Source organism: Myotis daubentonii, chromosome 3 (assembly GCF_963259705.1).
Source record: "Myotis daubentonii chromosome 3, mMyoDau2.1, whole genome shotgun sequence".
Classification (NCBI taxonomy): domain Eukaryota; kingdom Metazoa; phylum Chordata; class Mammalia; order Chiroptera; family Vespertilionidae; genus Myotis; species Myotis daubentonii.
This window is the reverse complement of record NC_081842.1, coordinates 147,137,810-147,157,328: the sequence shown is the minus strand read 5'-3', so window position 1 is coordinate 147,157,328 and position 19,519 is coordinate 147,137,810. Positions and strand designations below refer to the sequence as shown.

The window sequence follows — 19,519 nt, the reverse complement described above, 5'->3', positions numbered from 1 at the left end:
CCTGGGCAGGGGACCCCCATCTCCCTCTGATCGCTTGCTCCACCCCCCGCCCAAGCCTGACGCCTCTGACCCAGGCTTCAGGCCTGGGCAAGGGGACCATCATATCCCCCCAATCCCCGGCTCCGCCCCCCACCCAGGCCTGATGCCTCGGCCAGAGGAGTTGACCCTCATCACCCTCCGATCACCAATCACCGGATCGGCCCCTTGACCAGGCCTGAGGCCTCCGGCAGAGGTGTCAGGCCTGGGCAGGGGACCCCCAGCTCCCCGCGGTTGCAGGCTCCACCCCTGCCCAGGCCTAACGCCTCTGGCTGAGGCGTCCGGCTCGGGCAGCGGGGACCTGCAGCTGCAGCGGCCCCGCGATTGTGGGCTCCGCTTTAGGCCCAGGCAAGGGACCCCTAGCTCCCGGGACTGCCAGCTTCGACCGTGTCCAGCTCCCATCGCTGGCTCCATCCCTACTTCCTGCTACCACTGGCCAGGGCGGCAAAGGTGCCTGATTCTCCGATCATGGCTGGGGGGCAGGGCAAAGGCGGCCCCAGAGTTTAGCTCCCCCAGCTCTTAGCTCCCCCCTGGGTTTCCGATCACTGTCAGTGGCAGGGGGCTTCTTCCTGCTTTCCCTTTCGCCTCCCTGCATTGTGCCTACATATGCAAATTAACCGCCATCTTGTTGGCAGTTAACTGCCAATCTTAGTTGGCAGTTAATTTGCATATAGCCCTGATTAGCCAATGAAAAGGGTATCTTCGTACGCCAATTAACATTTTTCTCTTTTATTAGTGTAGATGTTCTTCCCTCATCTTCATCCCCACCCAAATGAGGTCACAGCCATCTAATGAAAATTCCTATTACTGTCCTTGCCTCCACTTCAAAACAGCCCTATATTTCTAATATCCTTTCTCTTTTTTGCTCCTCTTCAGTGTTCCAAAGAAAAGTCTTTGGCTCTTTTCCAATAATAAACTTTCCACTCTCTCCTGCATTCTCCAAAACCCTTTATCACTATCACTCTCCTCTCTTGGGCTTCACTTGACATGTTTTTGCAAATGCTACTGACATACACAAATCTTTCCTATGTGAAAAAAAAAATCATTTTATCATATTTCTTCTTAAAGCTACAACCCAATCTAACATAACACTTCTTTACTACCAAACCTCTATAAATAGGTCATGACTGCATTCATCAGGATTTGGCTTTTCATCCAGTTTAATGATTATCAAGGGTAAGAAAACTTTTCCTGTAGAGAGCTAGATAATAAATAGTTTAGACTTTTCAGACCATACAGTCTGTTGTAACTATAAACTCTGCCTAAAGGAGTCAAATTTAAACAAACAAGATACAATGATACACAAACAAATAAGAGTGGCTGTGTTCCAATAAAACTATTCAATAAAACTACTCAGTAAAACAGGCAGCAGCCAGATTTAGCCCACTGGTAGCAGTTTGCTATCTGGGTAAAGAATGGTTTCTGAAGCCAGTCCACCTAGGTTAAATCCTAACTCTGTCTCTTACTTGGTTAAGTAACTTAACTGCCGTGCCTCAGTTTCCTCATTTATAAAACATAATATGTATTTCGAGAACTGTTGTGAAGATCGAATGAACTTAGAACAGAGCCTGTTACACAGAAAATGCTCAATAAATGTTAGTTAATATTTTCACTCAATACCACTGAATAACACTGTTAACAATAACCTCCTAGTAGTAGTCAAACTTATAGGCCTTTTTTTATTCTAAAATTTTATCCCATCCTGCAATGCTCAACAACTCTGCCACTTAATACGTATACAACCTTGGACAAACTTCTCTCTGTTTCAGCTTCATTAGCTGCAAAACAGGAGCTGATTTAACAATAGTATTGACTTAACCATTTCTGGCATACAGTAGGAACATCCTCAATAATGTAAGCTATTATTACTACAAATTTTAAACACTTCCTTCCATCTTAAAGTATTCTGCTCTCTTAAAGCAATGTGGTATAGTAATTAGAAGAAAGCTTCAGAGTTTCAGACCTGAGTTCAAATTTGACCTCTACTACTTCCTATGTCACCTACATTACCCAACTTCAATTCTTGGTATGTACAATGGCATATTATTGAAATGAACAACAGAGAAAGTGTAAAGCACCTAGATAGAGTACAGTGCTTGGTAATTAGCAAACGTAAGTATCCTCATGTTCTATATCTATCTATAGACAATTTGTACTTCATACAGTCGTTCCCATTCAGCCTGCATTTCTCACCCTGGCTTTCTTCTCTATACTAATACATTATCCCCACAGAACCTCATTAACTCTCATACCTTTAAGGGAGTGAATGCTTAAACTACCTGTCTAGTTTTAACCTCTGAGCTCCAGACCCGCCTTTCCAATAGTCTGTTTTATATATTCCTTCCCCTACTTCCCAGTTTTTACCCACCAGCATTACAATCTCAACATGAACTAAATACTTTATCTTCCTTTCTATTCTGTCCCTCAAACCTACTCTTTTCCATACATTCCTTAGTTCATTAGCTTAGCTTTCAAAATGCCTCTAAATAAATTTCTTCTCCTTTCCATTCCCATTATTACCGATTTAGTTAAAAAGGTCACACTGTACCCCGTCTGGATTATGTAACATCCTGATCATTGGTGTCTCTGTCTCTACTCTCACCCCACTATTAGTTCTTTTTCAAAATCTCATTAGCATTTTCATCCAAGTTCAAATACTTTTCTCCACTGGGTACTCTACTAAGTCTCAACAATAAGCACTAAGACACAATGAGTATATCTTTAAGAAATCACATAAATAGCTTTCATACTTAGACCTATTAGAATAGCAACTTTCAAACTTTTTTTTTTTTTTTTACCAACACCTCAGTAAGGAAAACATTTTACATCATGAGAGTACATCATATTCACATAATAGTTACCTATTATATAAAGTTTTTGAAACAGCCTTAAGTCTTATTCAATGAGTGTTGCATTCTGATTTTCCTGTTCTATTCTCTTTCATACTTTAAAAATGATGGTCACAGTCCACTAACTTGATGTCATAAAACAGGTCTGAAGTTTGAAAACTACTGAATTAAAAGATATAATGGAAGAAAAACTTCACCATTTACAGAGGGGGGGGGGGAATGCTGATGCAAAAAGAACTACAAAATTTACAAAATGAAAATTTTTAAGTTGATTCTAAAACAACAAAAAATTGAAATGAAATGCATACTATATTCTCAGGCAGAAATGCTAAGTACATAAATTCTCTTTAATTTAATTTAACCCAAATCACTCTCAAAATACCAAGATATTTTTTGGAACTAGACAAGCCAATTAAAATATCTTCATAGAAAAATAAATCCTCAACAAAAAGAATAATGGAAAGAGGAGGAACCTTATCAGATAATAAAATATACTATAAAGCTACAACAGAGACAGTGTAGCATTAGCACATGACTAAACAAATCAATGGGACACAAAACGGACCAGAAATAGATATAAGTATGTGTGACAATTTAGTGTATTTATGATAAAGATGACATAAAAAATCAGTGGGAAAGATATATTATTTGATAAATTAGCTAGACATGGAGATACCCTAGAACAGTGGTTCTCAACTTTCCTAATGCCACGACCCTTTAATACAGTTCCTCATGTTGCGGTGACCCCCAACCATAAAATTATTGTTGTTGCTACTTCATAACTTTAATTTTGCTACTGTTATGAATTGTAATGTAAATATCTGATATGCAGGATGTATTTTCATTTTTATAAATTGAACATAATTAAAGGATAGTGATTAAACACAAAAACAATATGTAATTATATATGTGTTTCCCAATGGTCTTAGGCAAGCGACCCTTGTGAAAGGGTCGTTCGACCCCCAAAGGGGTCGCGGCCCACAGGTTGAGAACCACTGCTCTAGAACATATCAAAGTCTTAATTAATAAATGACACCATTAAAACTTTAGAAGAAGAAACAGTGGAGAATGCTATTATAATTTCAGAGCAGAGAAGTCATTCCTAATTCCTAAAGCCAAAAAATCATACAAGAGATTGATAAATTTAAGTATAAAAATTTTAAAAAACCATGTAAATGAAAAGATAAAAAGCAAAGTAAAGAAAATCTTCAACTTATATCAAAGATTAAGACTAATTCCACTTACACAGACTTTGTACAAATCAATATTAAAAAAAAGACCAACAATCAGGGAAAAAATGGGTAAAGGATCAATTGACATAAAAGGATGTACAAATGGTTCTGAAACATATAAAAAGATACCTGAATTCAAAATGCAAATCAAATCTACACCAATATACCAATTTTTACTGTAACTAGATATACAAAGATTGGGTAAGAAAGCTTTATAACCAACTCTGTTGGCAAAGGTACAGAAAATCAGCCTTGTCAGTACTGCTATCAGAAGGGGAAACCTCTATGGAGGGCACTTTGACAATGTCCAAAATATAAATGCACACACATTCTCTGATCCAGTAATTACCTATCTAAGAATTAACACTGAAGCAATGTATGTAACAGAAAAAAATTGAAAACAATCCAAACATCTATTAGTAATAAATTGGTGAAATAAATTACAGTACATCAATATAATGGATTATCATGTAGCTTTGAAAAAAATAAAACAAATAACAACAAAAAAGTAAAGAGACCCTTTATGTATAAATAACAGAATAATAAGCAAGGAGCAGAATGCTATGATTTGTGCAAAAAGGAGGATAAAAAAGAAAACCTATTGTATTTGCTTACATATGCATAATAAGATACACAAAAAACTAATAACTGTTGCTTATCTAGGGAAAAAAATGGGTGGCTAATTATCTGAGGTAGAAAACTTCACCATTAAATACTCTTTTACAGTATTTCCATTATCAACTGTGTAAATCAGGGTGAGAAACATCCGGCCTGAGGGCCGCATAAGGCCTGAAAAATCATTTGATGTGGCCCTGCCAAGGCATTAGGGCTGAATTAAATGTTTGACGAAATATAGCAGGTTAATTTTTAAGATGATAATTTTGTATGGCCCGGGAATGATGTTATAAATATCCAAATGGCCCTTGGCAGAAATAAGTTCCCCACTCCTGGTGTAAATAAATTGCCTATTAAAAATTAATTTTTCTGCCGAAACTGGTTTGGCTCAGTGGATAGAGCGTCAGCCTGCGGACTGAGAGGTCCCAGGTTCGATTCTGGTCAAGGGCATGTACCTGGGTTGCGGGCACATCCCCAGTGGGAGATGTGCAGGAGGCAGCTGATCGATGTTTCTCTCTCATCGATGTTTCTAACTCTCTATCTCTCTCCCTTCCTCTCTGTAAAAAATCAATAAAATATATATTTTAAAAAAAATTAATTTTTCAAAACAGAAAGAAAACATGAGGCTTCTCTAATTTTAGATATGTTAGTAAAGCTTATTTTTCTTTTTCATTTGCCAAATTTTAAATATAGGCCAAGCACAGGTCATTAAAAATTCATATTACAAATGAGATTTAATTTACATTACAAATGAGACCAAAATAATTGTAAATACTAATGAAAATACAAATACATAAGTACATAATCAATTACTGCATGCTGAAGATATCTTTATCTACTTCAAAAATAAGCTGTATCTATCTCTCTTATCATATTCCAAATATTTCATCAGACTGAACTTCCTGTTTGGAAACAGGAGGAGACACAGGAAATACAAATCACTACTAGAATAAATGGGGGAAAGCTAAGGATTTTTCTTTTAAAGTTAATAAGAGGTAAATTTCACATTTAATATACAAAATAAGAGGAGTCAGATTTAATTTTTCACTTATTATACTTAGAAGTGGAGGGATTTCATGCATTCAAACCTGCAGTAACACTAACAAGATTATACCTCTCTTATTCTAAAGTGTTAGTATTTATATATGATTTTTTTTAACAGTTTGATATATTTGCAAAATGCATTGGACAGTTAACATCTCCAAAGCAAGGTAGGTCATAGTGGTTTTCTAAATGTAATCAGGGGGTTATGGCAAGATATGTTCCACATTCCTGACACTTTCTGATACAATAGTTTCCCTTTATGTTCTTCTTTTTAAAATAGAAATAAAAATGTGCCTTACATATTTTTTAAAATATTAAAGTAGAAAGTTTATGAAAAACACTTAGACTGACACAAAACAGACATTCAAAAATGGTTTCTATCTCCCCCATGACTGTCCAGGGTTGGAAAACTAAACCGGCATCAAAAGAAAGAATTTAATAGGCTCTGATTTGATCTCAATTTGTTTAGGTCATTGAATATTTTTCATTTGAGGTATCAAATATATTTTTAGATGACCTCAAGAATAAGAGTGTATGTGTGTGTGTGTGGGGGGGGGCGTTATTTAAAAACAAATACCAAATACAACATAATTTTTAAAGTTTTCTAGTCTCTAGTTTCATGGAATCCTATTGAATCAGAATAAGTTTCCCAACAAAGTATTCTTTTAAATTTCATCAAACACAAAAGTAAAATCCTAACAATAATCCCAAGGGTAAAGACAGTCATAATGGGAAATAATATTCAAAAGACTGCTTTACCACCAAAAAAAAAAAAAGAAAAAAGGTCTTCAAGGCAGCTGAGAGACCACTTTCTTCAAGTCTGTTTCTGGAATGTGGACACCAACCATGCACAAGCACACTCCTTCCCCAGGACATCCTGGCTGCACACAATAGCTACTGACAACAATTGAATGAACTGTGGTTGCTATTTCCAAGCATGGAAATTATACTATCTATAGACACAAATTTCCCTATCTAAGTTAAGTTAAATGGCACTTATAAACAGTCTATTTAAAAACAAATGTGGTTATTAAGCAAATTTTTAAAAGCCACAACAGAAGTTATCTATTTACTTTTTTCCCCCAGTACTTGAAATACAGAAAAAAGAGAACCACACAAACAGGACAGGTCTATGTCAAAAGTAGAGGAGGCAGTTCTTAAGTACGGTATAGACTGTTTTATTGAAAAGATTTTTTTTGCTCTTCCTGCCTCATCCCTTGACACTTGCTATTTGCCCTCTCTAGATATTACGGTGTTCACCAGGTATATATCACATTCTTCAACATCCAGAGTTCTTGTACAAGAGCCTTCTATCAGTCTCCAACACCACCCTCTCGCCGAGTTAATGCCTACCTGGCCTTTGAGAGGCAGGACAGGTAATTCTGCTCCACAATAAAGCCTAGGCTTTCCTTTCCTTATTCAATCCACAGGGAGTCGCTTTTTATAGTTACTTTACTTGGATTCGCATTACCTATCAGTGACACTTAACACTGAAGATCACTTCTTAGGACCTTGCACTTTTAAATTTCATGACACCTTTCTCCAGATCATCTCCTTACTTCTTAGGTGTTCCTCTGGTTCCTCTATCTTCTGTCTCTGGGATCTCATACTCAGTCCAATATTTATTCTACACACACTGAGCTGGTATAATCCTCTTCCATCACCACTTAAATATCAACAACTCCTCTCAAGTCCATATCTTCAACTCCAAATTCCAACTTAACCCCTGATATTCAACCTGTGGCATATTTCATCAAATCAACATCCATCCCCTCTTCTGTAACATCCATAATTGTACTTTGCCACATTCCAGCTTTTGCTGTAGATCAGACTGTTAATCCTCATCTAGCTCATTACTTCTAACAATCTCCTAAATTAACTCTGTGCCTCCAGTCTCATTTCTTCTCCAGTACTCCCTTCACCCTCAAGCCTTCTTATGTATTTCAGCCCAGATTAACAAATTCTACTACTTTGGGGCAGCAAGTCTTTTAATCAGAGGATAATGTCCCAATTCTTGATTCTTTTAGCACATGCTTTTCTCACATACACACACACACACACACACACACACACACACACACACACACACCTTACACTTTACATAATGTCCAAATTAAGTCTTCTTTTTCTCCATTTGGTTCCCTAGTTTAAGTTTAGTCACTATAACTTTTCTAGCACCAATTGTCCTCACACAACAAGGATGTTTGGTATACTAATAGCCTACTTCAAAAGAATATGGACACTTTAAAAACTCAAACATTTTAAACATCATTTGTGTAGTTTATGTTAGTATTTTTAAAGTGCTTTCTGCCAAAAAAAGTTTTTGTTTTAAGAGAAAGAGCTTTAGGTATGACAGTGGGAATATTAAATATAGAAGTACACAACATAATCCCTATTAATACACATCATACAATTGTCACGAGAGGAGATGGCTCTGTAGTGATTATGAATGAAAATGTATTCCTTGGATTTTTTTTTGCCCTCACTAACCCACTCTTAATAATCTTTCTTACCTTTTACTTTTGCAGTAAGCATTTCTGCAGCATTCTGAAGATCAACAGAATTGAGGTTCTGATGTTTATTCATTACAGACTTTAAAACTCGGAGAAGTTCATCCAGACGTATATGAATGACTTCTTTAAAACAGTCTTTAAAAAAAAAGAAAAAAATTAAATTTTATTCCAAAACCAAGTTTCAGGAATCTAAAGTATGAAAAATCATTCTGAAGCATATTTCAAGTAGAAGCACTGGTTCCACAATTTTTGCCTACAAATATTTTCCTTCTTTCCTCATCATTGCAATTATATATAATTTATACATATAGCCTTCAAAAAATTTTAATCATTTTTTTCATTAAGGATTTCAAGGCTCTCACAGTTACGGTCAATTTTCAGTTTTCTCTGCCTAAAATATGCTCTCCAGATTTCCCTTAAGGAAACTTTATACGGTACCATTTTTCCTGTCTTTGTGGTTTTATTCTAATATAATTTTTAATATATATGGTACGAGAGTTTGTGAGATATTAACCAACATTTAAGAACATACAATTTATCATTCAAACCAGAATACTCTAGCCAGTGAAAACAGAGGTGCTACTCATAGTCATGACAGCACTTATAGGCATATTCCTAGGTCACCATTCCAGGCAAACCAAAAAGTAAAATCACCCTGTAATACTTAAAACCCCTGAAATAATCCTCAAAAGCTTCAAAAAGACAACCACCTTAAATACAGTACTCTGAGGTAATTTTCCTTTCTGCAACTTTACAGAGCTCTAGTGTTTTATAATAGCACTTATTAAGTGCTTCCTAAAATCTCTATTATACAGATGAGAAAACTGAGGCACACTTAAGTTCACCATGTTACTAGACTGTAAAAACAGAATTTAAATCATCCTATCTAATAAAAGAGAAACATGGTAATTGGCATACGTCCGCTACCCTTCCCATTGGCTCATCAGGGCGATATGCAAAATAACTGCCAGCCAAGATGGCGGCCGGCAGCCAGGCAGCTTGAAGTGAACATGAGGCTTGCTTGCTTCAGTGACGGAGGACTCCAACGTTCCCTGCCTGCCGCTGCCGGCCTCTGAGCTTGCAGTTTGAAACACTGTTACAAATATAGAAGCTAAACAAAACCCCAGAAACCTGCTTTCAGCCAGCCAGGATCTCAGAGCTGGAGTTGAAACAGTGTTTCGATTATAGAACCCAAACAAACCAGATACCTGCTTTCAGCAGCAGAGGCCTAAGAGCTGGAGCCAAGCCTCAGAGCTAAAGCTGGCCCAGAATAAAAACAAAAAAAAAGAAAAAAAGGAGCAGCTGGGAGCTTCAGTCACCCACCAGCCTGAAAACAGCCCTCAGCCCCTCACCCAGACTGGCCAGGCATCCCAGTGGGGACCCCCACCCTGAAGGGTGTGTGACCAGCTGCAAACAGCCATCATCCCCTCATGCCGGCAAACCAGGGCAAACTAGCTGGCCCCCACCCATGCACCAAGCCTCTATCTTATATAGTAAAAGGGTAATATGCCTCCCAGCACCGGGATCAGCGTGACAGGGGGCAGCGCCCAAACCCCCTGATCGCCCTGCAGCTCTGTGTGTGACAGGGGGCGGGGCCACAACCTCCCTATCCGCCCTGCTCTGTTCATGACAGGGGAAGGCGCCCCAACCCCCTGATCAGCCCTGCTCTGTGCCTGAAAGGGTGGAGCTCCTCAACCCCTGATCTCCCTGCGGCTCTATGTGTGACAGTCTGCGGTGCCCCAACCCCCTGATTGGCCCTGCTCTGTGGGTGATAGAGGGCGATACCCCAACCGCCCCCCACGGGCCCTGCTCTGTGTGTGACGGGGTAGAGCCATAACCTCCCCATCGGCCCTGCCCTGAGTGTGACAGGGTGTGGCACCCCAACCCCCTGATCCGCCCTGCTCTGTGTGTGACAGGGGGCGGTGCCTCAACTCCCCTATCGGCCCTACTCTGTGAGTGACAGGGGGGAGCTCCTCAACCCCGATTGGCCCTGCTCTGTGCGTGACAGGGGGGAGCTCCCCAACCCCCTGATGGGCCCTGCTCTGTGAGTGACAGGGGGCAGCGCCCCAACCCCGATTGGCCCTGCTCTGTGCGTGACGGGGGTGGCACTGAAACCTCCCCATTGACCCTGCCTTGAGTGTGACAGGGGGCGGTGCCCCAACCCCCCAATCGGCCCTACCCTGAGCATGACTGAGGGTGGCATCGCAACCTCCCGATCCGCCCTGCTCTGTGCATGACAGGAGGCGGCGCCCCAACTCCCCAATCCGCCCTGCTCTGAGCCCAACCAGGGGCTGCACCTAGGGATTGGGCCTGCCCTCTGACACCAGGAGCAGGCCTAAGCCAGCAGGTCGTTATCCCCTGAGGGGTCCCAGACTGGGAGAGGGCACAGGCCGGGTTGAGGGACCCCCCCCCCCAAGTGCACAAATTTTTGTGCACCGGGCCTCTAGTATGTATAATGGTTGAAGCCACACAGTTTTTTAAAGGTCATTTTTTAAATTGATTTTTTAAGGAGAGAGGTAGACACATCTATTAGTGCTTCCTGCAGGTGATGGAGCCCACAACCCTGGCATGTACCCTGACCAGAAGTCAAACCAGCAATCTTTGGTACATGGGATGACAGCCAACCAAATGAGCCACACTCTTAATGTTATACTGCTTCCCTACTGAAATAGCTTAAAAAAACAAATAAAAAATGTTTTTTAAGTGTCATATTATAATTATACAATTAAATTTTTCCTGAAATGTTAAAAGATAATCACTAGAAAGAAAAACTGTATATAGGATAAAAAACAAGATATTCTAACATCATCCATCAAATATTCAATTCATTAACAGCATTATCAAGAGAGAGAAATATGGCCTGGCTGGTGTGTCTCAATGGTTAAAGTGCCAGTCTGAGCACCGAAGGGTCTCAGGTTCGATTCCCAGACAAGGGCACATACCTGAGTTGTAGGTTCGATCCCCCACCCTGGTCGGGGTGTGTGCAGGAGGTAACCAATTGATGTGCCTCTCTTACATCTCTCTCTCTCTCTCTCTATCTTTCTCTCTCTCTTTCTCCCCCCCGCCAATCCCCTCACTCTCTCTCTCTCCCTCCTCCTTCCCTCTGCCTCCCTCCGACTCTTTCTAAAATTCAATGGAAAAAATATCCTTGGACGAGGATTAACAACAAAGGAAAGAGAGAGAGAAATAGGTAGGATAAGAAGAGCAGACAAGGCTGGGAGCTGTGTATATCAAGGTGAAGAATATTCTAAGAGAAGGCACAGAAAAATAGTTCAGATAATAATGGAAGCAGAGAGAACAATGTCTTCAAGAGAAAATCTAATTAATTCAACCAACACATTTTGATAGAAAAAAAAAAAATACAGGGAATCAGGTGCTGGCCTAAGTACTCTTGGAAATGAATAAAGTCTCTGAGACTAAAGGCATAGAAAAGCACATAAGTACTATATTCTGGCTGATAAAGTGTTTTCAATGAAGGTTCAGGTTAACAATTATGATACTGCTATACATGTATACTGGAAGTCAACAATTGAGTAAATGGATGATGGATGGTGGAAGCCAGGTATCTCACTGTTGGAGTAGAAATTTACAATTAAGCAGGGGGAGGAAGCTATAATGATATGTGTGGTGATGGATTAGAATTGGATATTTGAGTACAAATTCGTGTTTAGCTTAACACAGATATAGGTGGCTACATAGAGAAATATTTTGAAATATGTATTAGTATGTAGGTTAGTATACACACATTTCTTTGCTGTCACCTGAGAGGACCTAAAAGAAGTGATACTACAGAAATAACGAATACACCTAGCACCCTGAGCTTAGTTTCTAATACCATTCTCCAATAACAGGAACCAGAGCTCCTTTGAGATACTGGCTGATTTTCAGTCTGGGGCAGCAAATACATAAGATAAGTTAGGAACATCTTGTAATACTAGGAAGTAAGAGCTTGAAAGAAACAGATCCTCATATTGAAGAGGTATGCACAGGAGCCAACTGAAAGAGCTACCAATGGCTAAAGGTGGAATAATTTGAGCAACTAATGAATAAAGTAGTACTAGATTATACTACCAGAGTATAAAGTTCCATGAGTCCATACTGATACAAATAAATGACTGAATAAATGAAAGAGAAGAAACAGTCTCTCGTACAGAAGAATTCCCAATAATTAATGTAGATGTTTTGTCCTCAAAAAGGTGAAGCATACGCATAGTGACTTCCTTTAAAGAGTAGAGTATGGAAAAAAGTAGAGTACTACTTAAGACGAGTGATCATGGTCAACATCAACAGTGATAAATCATGTTCGTAGTAAGTACACTTGATATGTGATAAAAATGGCACTTTACATCTGTTATCTTCCTTCCTCCCAATATCTCATAACCCCAGACTAATCATGAGAAAACATCAGACAAATTCTAAGGTGCATCCTAAAAAATACCTAGTCCACATTCCTTAAACAGTCAAGGTCATCAAAATGAAGATATTTGAGAAACTGTCATGACCAAGGAGGGCCCAACTATAATATGATAGGATACTGAAAGAGACAATAGGGAAAATTTATGGAAATTTGAATAAACTAAGGACTTTCACTAATAATGTAGCATTATATCAAATATTGGTTCATTAACAGATGTGCCATACTTATGTAAGATGTTAATAGGAGACACTGGGTATAAGAACATATGGAAACTCTACTATCTTCTCAATTTTTCTGTGCACCTAAAACTATTCTAAAAATAAAGTCTATTGAAAATGAAATGTAAATGGGCAAAGGATTTTAGAAATTTTATGTACTATTAAAATTTTTCCATAAATATATATTATTTTATAACTAAAATTTTATTTGCATATTTTTTAATTCCTAGGGAAATGAGTATATGAAGCTAGCTGCATAATTAAGTTATTAACTATCTTCTATTTTCTCTGTTTTATTATTGTGGGTGTTATTTCAGTTGGTTTACTTAGTTGAGGCAATATAGCTTAGTGGTTGGTTAAAAGCAGGTTCGAGGGAGGCAACCAATCAATGTTTCTTTCTCATATCAATGTTTATCTCTCTCAAAAAAAAAAACAAAAACAAAAAACAAAACAGCAACAAAAATAAACATATCCTTCGATGGGGGTTAAAAAAAGGAAAAAAAGCATAGCCTCAAACCAGATAGCCTGAATGAGAATTCCAACTCTGTGACTGAGGGACCTTGATCTATTTACTTAGCCTCCTCTGTGCCTCAGTTTTCTCACCTATAAAAAGAAGGTAATGGTAGCTACTTCATAGGGTTGGTTGAATTAAATCAGTTAAAACACATAAGTGGGTGGAACATAATAAGCCTCCATAAATGCTTACCGTTATTCTTATTACTAGTTTAAGCAGCAGTAGAAACAGGTTAGTAACACAGGTTAGGTCTGAAATTAAACCTAGTAGCTTTGAAATAAAAGAAGTCTGTGGAGGAGAAAAACTAAGATGGCGGCATAGATAAACACCGGGAAATTGCTGCCTCCCACAACAATTGAAAAATACCATAAAAGGACAGAGCGGACATCATCCAGAACAACAGGAAGGCTGGCTGAGTGTAAATTCTACAACTAGAAGGAAAGAAAAGCACACTGAGAGCCAGAGGAGCTGCGGAGGTGAAGTGCAGAGGTACGGAGGTTCGTGTGCACGCGGAAAGGGGGTAGCACCTGAGGACGCGGCTGTCTTTTTGAATCTGGAGGGAGTCACAAGCTCCCGACTGCTCTGAACTCCGGTTCCGGGAAGTCTCTGGGGACCCAGGACTAATACGGGGAGAAGCTGGACTGTCGGGCAGCGGGCTAACTTGAGGGCGGCTTTCCCTCAGAGGTGCCTGCAGCAATTATCGGGACACTGAGACGCGCGACTCCTTAGGGCAGGGCGGAGAATCTGCCATGGCTGCTTGTTCCGCCCTTTGATTCCCTGAGACCTCGCCCCACCCAGGCTGCGGCAGAGGCTTTTGCATGTGAATGTACCTAACTGCAGCTGGGACAGGCAGACCCGGAACTTCCAAGAGAAGGCCCAAGGCCCCGCAGCGGCTTGCGTTGCTTCACAGCTGAGCCTCTTCATGGCTCCTGCTGTGTGGCCTCAGGCAGAGGCTGAATTAGCACCTCCTTAGATCCAGGAGTCACTGTACCCAGTGGTCAGAGGGGGACCATCCAGATTGCAACTCCTCAGATCCATAAGGGACACACTCAGGGAGCACCAAAGCCCCACTGAAGCAAGTCTTGCCCCAGAAGGGTGTCTTCAGCACAGAAGTTCTCCCACTTCAGATACAACTGATTCTCACAGCCAATTGGCCTGGAGGTCAATTCCTCCCAGTGACCCTACAACAACCAAGCATAACTACAACAAGACTGTGCACAAAGCCCACAAGGGGGTGCACCAAGAGTGTCCACCTCAGGTAACTGGGGAGGCTGAGCCTCTGGGCCCTACAGGACAGCTGGCACGCAGGGCCACTCTATCAACACAGGGAAGCAGCCAAAATGCGGAGACAAAGAAACAGGTCACAAATGGCAGAAATGGAGGAAAGCAAACAACTGGATATAGAGTTCAAGGCTACGTTTATAAGGTTTTTCAAGAATTTTATGGAAACCGCCGATAAATTTAATGAATCCCTCAATAAGTATAGTGAGCCCCTGGAGGACATGAAAAAGGACCAACTAGAAATTAAGCATACAGTGACTGAAATAAAGAATAATTTACAGAGATCCAACAGCAGACAAGAGGATCCCAAGAATCAAGTCAAAGATTTGAAATACAAAGAAACAAAAAATACCCAACCGAAAAAGAAAAAAGAAAAGAGATTCCAAAAATATGAAGATATGTAAGGAGCCTCTGGGACAACTTCAAGCGTACCAACATCAGAATTATAGGGGTACCAGAAGGAGAGAGAGGGCAAGATATTGAAAAGTTTTTTGAAGAAATAATGACAGAAAACTTCCCCCACCTGGTGAAAGAAATGGACTTACAAGTCCAGGAAGCGCAGAGAACCCCAAACAAAAGGAATCCAAAGAGGACCACACCAAGACACATCATAATTAAAATGCCAAGAGCAAAAGATAAAGAGAGAATCTTAAAAGCAGCAAGAGAAAGACAGTCAGTTACCTACAAGGGAGTACCCATACGACTGTCAGCTGATTTCTCAACAGAAACCATGCAGGCCAGAAGAGAGTGGCAAGAAATATTCAAAGTGATGAATAGCAAGAACCTGCAACCAAGATTACTTTATCCAGCAAAGCTATCATTCAGAATTGAAGGTCAGATAAAGAGCTTCACGGATAAGAAAAAGCTAAAGGAGTTCATCACCACCAAACCAGCATTATATGAAATGCTGAAAGGTATTCTTTAAGAAGAGGAAGAAGAAAAAGGAACTCTTACCATTTGCCACAGCATGGATGGAACTGGAGAGCGGATAAATACCACAGGATCTCACTCATTTGTGGAATATAATGAACAACATAAACTGATGAACAAGGACTGATCCAGAGACGGAGAGGCATTGATTGGACTGTCGGGCCTTGGAGGGAAGGTAGGGGAGGGTGGGGGTAAGGGGGAAAGATCAACCAAAGGACTTATATGCAAGCATATAGGCCTAACCAATGGACACGGACAACGGGGGGGTGGGGGGGGTGAGGGCATGAGCGGGGGGGGAGGGGTAGAGGGTAACGTGGGGACAAGAACACATATGTAATATCTTAATCAATAAAAAATATATTTAAAAAAAGAAGTCTGTGGAAAACAGTAATATTTGACTAGTTGTAAGAAATAACAATTACATTCTTTTCCCTCTTTTGTGCTGCAAAATCTATTCTTTGTTTGGCCTATAACTAAATGAAACTCTAATTTATGGCAATAATTCTGCCTACTTATCAAAACCAGTATTTAGTGATTATCTAGTGTTATAAAGTTGTATTGGATTCCTTATGAAACCTGTTAGCTTAAAAAAGAAAGATGGTCATTTCTATCCCCTACTCAGATGTTTCATAATAAAAGCTACAACTACCAATATACTTAGAAGATACTGTAAAAATACGTTGCCTTATTTTGGGGTCTCAGGCCAAAAAAGCTTGATATTTGAGTGTTATATAACCATCAATATTCAAAATTAGTGTTGGATATTAAACAAGAACTACAAAATACTAATGGTGTAAATGCTTAAATAAACCAAGGTAATAAATTCTGGTCTTTTCAGAGTCAAGGAAATTAAATGTTAAAATGAATATATTTCAAAAGTATTAAATGTTTTTCAATGTTCTTAGTTTTAATTTCTAACACAGTAAACAGTAATAGATACAAGCCACATCAACAAAAACTCTTTGGGATCGTCAATAATTTTTAACACTGAAATTCTATGCTATGATTCTTCTCAAAAGGCACTGCAAATATCCCAATAACTATCAGTTAAAGTTCCTTTATTCCTACAAGGAAGCCCTTATAAACACATATTGAAGTTGTTTCAAATTAAAATACTAAAAAACAGTAACTGAGTTATTTTCAGAAGTACTTCATATTACCCAATAAATAATTCCAATTTCCTATGATTGAATACACTTCTGAAGCCGAATAATCAACAAAAATGAACATGACAACCAGAGAAAATGTTAATTACAAGATTCATAAACTTTCCTATAATTTTTAGTAGAAGCATCAACTACTAGCACATCACTATATCCTGATAATACTTCAGCTGAGATTTTTTTATTTTTTAGCAAATGTTCTTTTCCCTTATAAAAGAATAAAGCTACCTCAAATTCTTTTTATGAGGCAAAAGGCCTCTTAAGCTGAAAGTTAACTTTTACAAAAAGTTTTAAGTTTAAGTAGCTCCTTCAGCAATACTAAATATTCCTGCACCCCACCAAGCCCAGACAATGATAGCAATGAGCAAAGCACAAGGCAGTAACTATTCTTCCCCAGTACAGAAGAAAGGTTAAGTGGCTAATTGGTATGGTAGAAAACAATAGATTTAGATCAAGAAATATAGGTTCCAATGCTTGATCTGCCACACACTTCCTTGAAATAACCTTATACAAAACTCTTCGCTTCTCTGATCTCAGATTAATCATCAGTAAAATGGAACTAGTAAGAACGTCTGCCCTAGTTGCCGTAAAAAATTTTAAAAAAGCTGTGAATATCAAATAAATTAGCAGAAACAAAACTGCTTTATAGTCTTAATATAAACATCTATTATTTCTATTAAATCTGTAAGCCATTCAAACTAAATACCTTTGAAAACAGATTTGTCTCACATAGAATTACATTCAATTACAAACTTATATACCAAGGTCCCACAGTAATTTGGCTAATAAAAATGAAACATTAAAGTTAAGTATTAATTTCATTTTGTATATAAAATCTAAATTAGTAAATTACTTAGAAATAAAATCATAATTAAAGATATACTTTATAAAAATATTTCTATGCCAATAAAATTAAATTATAGTATTTAATTTAATCCTATAAATAAATACAAATTAATTTTTAAATTTCATAGTGGCCACATTGTCAATGTAATGAAATTTAATTTATACTACACAAAGGTATTATATATGCAAATATAATAATGTTCAACCAAAATCTTAACACTAGTTATCCAGAATAGTAAAACTCCAGTATCCCAATGTTTGTTTGTTTACCTACCATCCCAGTAATATGGTAATCTAAATTTTAATTTGTCTCACTCATTTATGCCACTTATTTTCGGCTTCATTCAGCTTATCAAGTGAAAACAGATTAGCCAGCTCCACTTTTTTGGTTCTCATGTATTAACACAATACCACAGTGTTTATATTGCAAACACTTCATGGAAATACTTAAGTAAATATCCATGGTGTTTTCCTTGGTTTAAAAAAAAACCTGACAATTTTTAAAATCAGTCTTGTTAATTCAGCTTAACCTCTCTGGGAAAGCAATGAAAACAACAAGGAGGAAAAAATGTTTCAGAACTTATCACTAGGAAACTCCCTTTTTTGCTGTAATGACTTCTGAATTTACAGGATAAAAGTGAAGCATGAACAGCACCTTCTTTATCCAGCCTCTTGGGGATTGTAAAAATAACAGCTGACATTTTAAAACACTTATTCTAAGAGCTTTATTTTTGTGAAATCACTTAATCTTCACAACAACCCAATGAGAAAGGTACTATTAACTCCTTTGAACACATGTAGAAACTGAGGCACAGAGAAGATAAGTAATTTGCCCAGTGGCAGAATGAGGAGTCCACCTTAAGCATTCTAGCTCTAGAATTTGTGCTCTTAATCACTATAATATATATCAACATGGTTAAAGAAGTTATAGTTAATGATAATACTCTACAATCTATAACTTAATAGGCTTCAACTTCTAATCAAATATGCCAGTTACTATTTTAAGTGGTGTTAAGTAAACCATTCTAGGCAAGTACAGAAGAGGACAGTAATTTCCTAAGAGCTGGCACATGTGTAATGAATGAGTTACCTGTATTTCATACTTCATTCCTCAAAGATTCAATCCATATTTTCTAGGCACTAAAATATAACCCATTACCATTCACATTAACCAATCCTAAATTATACCCATTAGAAATCACTTCTTGAGAGGTTTACTTCTAAAAGGACACAACAGAAGGGCATGTCTAAGACTTGCAACTTAATGTATCTAATATTTCACAAAATTTCTGGGATACTGTAGGGGCCAAAAATTAAGTATCATCATCAATAGTCAAATTAACACTCATTGAAAGTTGTCTGAAATAAATTTACACATCCTCCTATATATTCACCATGGGGAAAATGGGTTAACCCATAAGACAGTATTTCAATTAAGATTTGGGAAATTTATGCAAAACTTCCCTCTTTCAACAAAACGTATTATTTAATGGCATTAAATTTGTTGTTTAATCTTTTTGTTCAATAAAATTTGCTCTAGAAAGTTAACATCTCTCTCTTCTAACTATACAGTAGTTCTGTCAAATTTAGGATCTAGAATTCATTAGAAGCTATCATTTATGAGATCAGTTATGTTTTTACAAAATAAAAGTGGTACACTCTTAAATTAGAAAGCACTTTTTAAAAGTTAGAGAATTACTTTATCTGAAACTGATGATAGCTTTATCTCCCTTTCTAGCCTATTTAAAAACAAAACTGAAAAACAAGACACCATTTTCACAATACTAAACTTTTATTAAAATACATTTTACAAATAGTATCATATAATCAATATACTACAAGAAATATTAAACTGCTGACC

At 38.1% G+C, this 19,519-nt stretch overlaps 1 protein-coding gene across 10 annotated transcripts in view; it reads right to left on the bottom strand.

The window, feature by feature from the left end:
• Nucleotides 1-19,519, bottom strand: part of ARHGAP29 (Rho GTPase activating protein 29) — an 85,765-nt gene that overhangs the window by 43,239 nt on the left and 23,007 nt on the right. For 9 of the 10 annotated variants that reach the window (XM_059688772.1, XM_059688779.1, XM_059688775.1 and 6 more), the window contains one exon: nt 8,290-8,424. The exons of the other annotated variant lie outside the window; for it this stretch is intronic. In XM_059688772.1, coding sequence (XP_059544755.1) covers nt 8,290-8,424 — 135 coding nt within the window. The remainder of the gene's footprint in view (nt 1-8,289; nt 8,425-19,519) is intronic. 10 annotated transcript variants of the gene reach the window in all.